Source organism: Myotis davidii, unplaced genomic scaffold (assembly GCF_000327345.1).
Source record: "Myotis davidii unplaced genomic scaffold, ASM32734v1 scaffold2985, whole genome shotgun sequence".
Taxonomy (NCBI): domain Eukaryota; kingdom Metazoa; phylum Chordata; class Mammalia; order Chiroptera; family Vespertilionidae; genus Myotis; species Myotis davidii.
Window position 1 is genome coordinate 21,458 of NW_006296431.1, and position 1,708 is coordinate 23,165.

The following is a 1,708-nucleotide window of genomic DNA, read 5'->3' on the forward strand; positions in this document are numbered from 1 at the left end:
CTCCCCCCTCCCTGCTCAATCCCCTCCTCATCCTGGGCTCCTTTTAGCTCAGGCCCTGGCTTACCACTGAGCTCCCTCAAGGCTCAGCTGGACAAACTCTGCCTGCTGCTCCGGGCTCTGAGCCCAGCAGCGCCTGTCCTCTCAGTGCCCTGCAGGTTCACCCCTTCAGCTGCTCCCCATAAGGCTTCCCTGCCCCCCACTCCCCACCAAGCCTCTTCCTGGACATTCAGAGGAACTCAGGCCTCTGTCCTCCAGTCTCTGCCTTTGCCCATCTGAATCCCATTTCTGCCAGCTCTGGCCCAGCCCCCTGTCCTGGGCCTCAGCCCTGAACCCGGCCAGGAGCTCAGCTTCCTGCACTCAGCCCAGGGCTGCTGTGTCCTCCCCTAACCTGCACCTGCTTCTTTTCACTGAGCCCCTGTCCAAGAATGCCCCCTCCGCCTACTGTCCTATGATCCCTCTCTACTCACCTGCTCACCCCAGCCCTTTTGTCCCCTGAATCCGGGGCACCTCCCTTCAGTCCCACCTGCCCCCTGCTCACCTGCATAGCTCTGCCAGCCCCCACCCAACTCCTGGGCAGCTTCTGCCTTCCCAGCTGTCCCGTGCACACCTACATAGCTCTGCCAGCTCCCTTCCCTGCTGCCTGCCCCTTGCTCACCTGCATAGCTCTGCCAGCCCCCACCCAGCTTCCGGGCAGCTCCTGCCTTCCCACCTGCCCCCTGCTCACCTACAGTTGTTGTCCATTAAGTTCCTGGCCTGCTGTAGCCACTGCCCCTTCTACTCTTAGATCCCGTCCCTACAGGTCAATGAGCTCCACCTGCGCTCCATGTCTCCCCACAGCTGCTGGGCTCCGTCCAAGCCCAGTGCCCTCAGCCCTGTAGCTCCACTCCTGGTCTCATTCCTTCCTGGCCGGTACTGGGCTTTGCTCCCTGGAGCCTCCAGCCTCCCGCCCTCTCCCCCACAGCCTGTGCCCACCCAACCCTCGCCTAGAGGAGACCCCTCTTCACTCTTGCCACCTGCAGCCCCTCTGGACCTTTGCTCTTTCCAGTTGCTGGTCAGCTGCCCTGTGCCCGGCAGCCGCTGGCCTGAGCCCTGGACCCTGTCACCTGCCCACACCCAGGAGTTGCCCGCTGAGCCTGTGCTGCCTGTGCTCTGGGCACCGAGCCCACATCCACCTCCCGCTGGGCCCGCCACTGGCTGCCCTCAGCCCCGGGCCCCATGGCCTTCGCCTCTGACTCAGCCCATTGGCCCCAACAGGTCCCTCACGCCGCCTGGGGGTCCTCTTCCTCCGCTGCACGATTCCAGCCATCTCGCTGTGTCCCCAGCTCAGACACCTGTTCGCTGTGTCCCCAGCTCAGACCCCTGTGCATCCAGTCATGGTCCTGCCGTGTCTGCCCCAGCCCTGCCCTCCGGCCCGGGCAGCCCTGGCTCCTGCCCTCCTGCTCGCTATGTTTCTCTCAGGCTCTGGCCCAGCAGCTCCCATCACTCTGTGGGTCCCCAAGGGCCTGCTCTCCCCTCAGCTCCTGGGGCCAGTTCCCCTGCCCCTCCTTGGCCCTGCTCTGTGGGGACCTGCCTCATCACGGGTGGGGTCTGGGGAGGCAGTGCCCCCGGCCTGACTGCTCTTGCTCCCTGTGCATGTTGCTCCTGGTGGCTCTGGCTGTGCCCAAAGCCCCAGGTCCTAGGAGTTGGTAGCTGGGCCCCTGAGACGTGA

The 1,708-nt window shown here is 64.9% G+C and overlaps 1 gene segment (V, D, J or C); it reads right to left on the reverse strand.

Moving 5' to 3' along the window:
- LOC102754739 overlaps window positions 1–1,217 on the reverse strand; it is a 5,102-nt gene extending 3,885 nt beyond the window's left edge. Inside the window, 1 exon segment of the C gene segment in view lies at window positions 1,158–1,217. Coding sequence covers window positions 1,158–1,217 — 60 coding nt within the window.
- Between the last annotated feature and the right edge of the window lie 491 nt (window positions 1,218–1,708).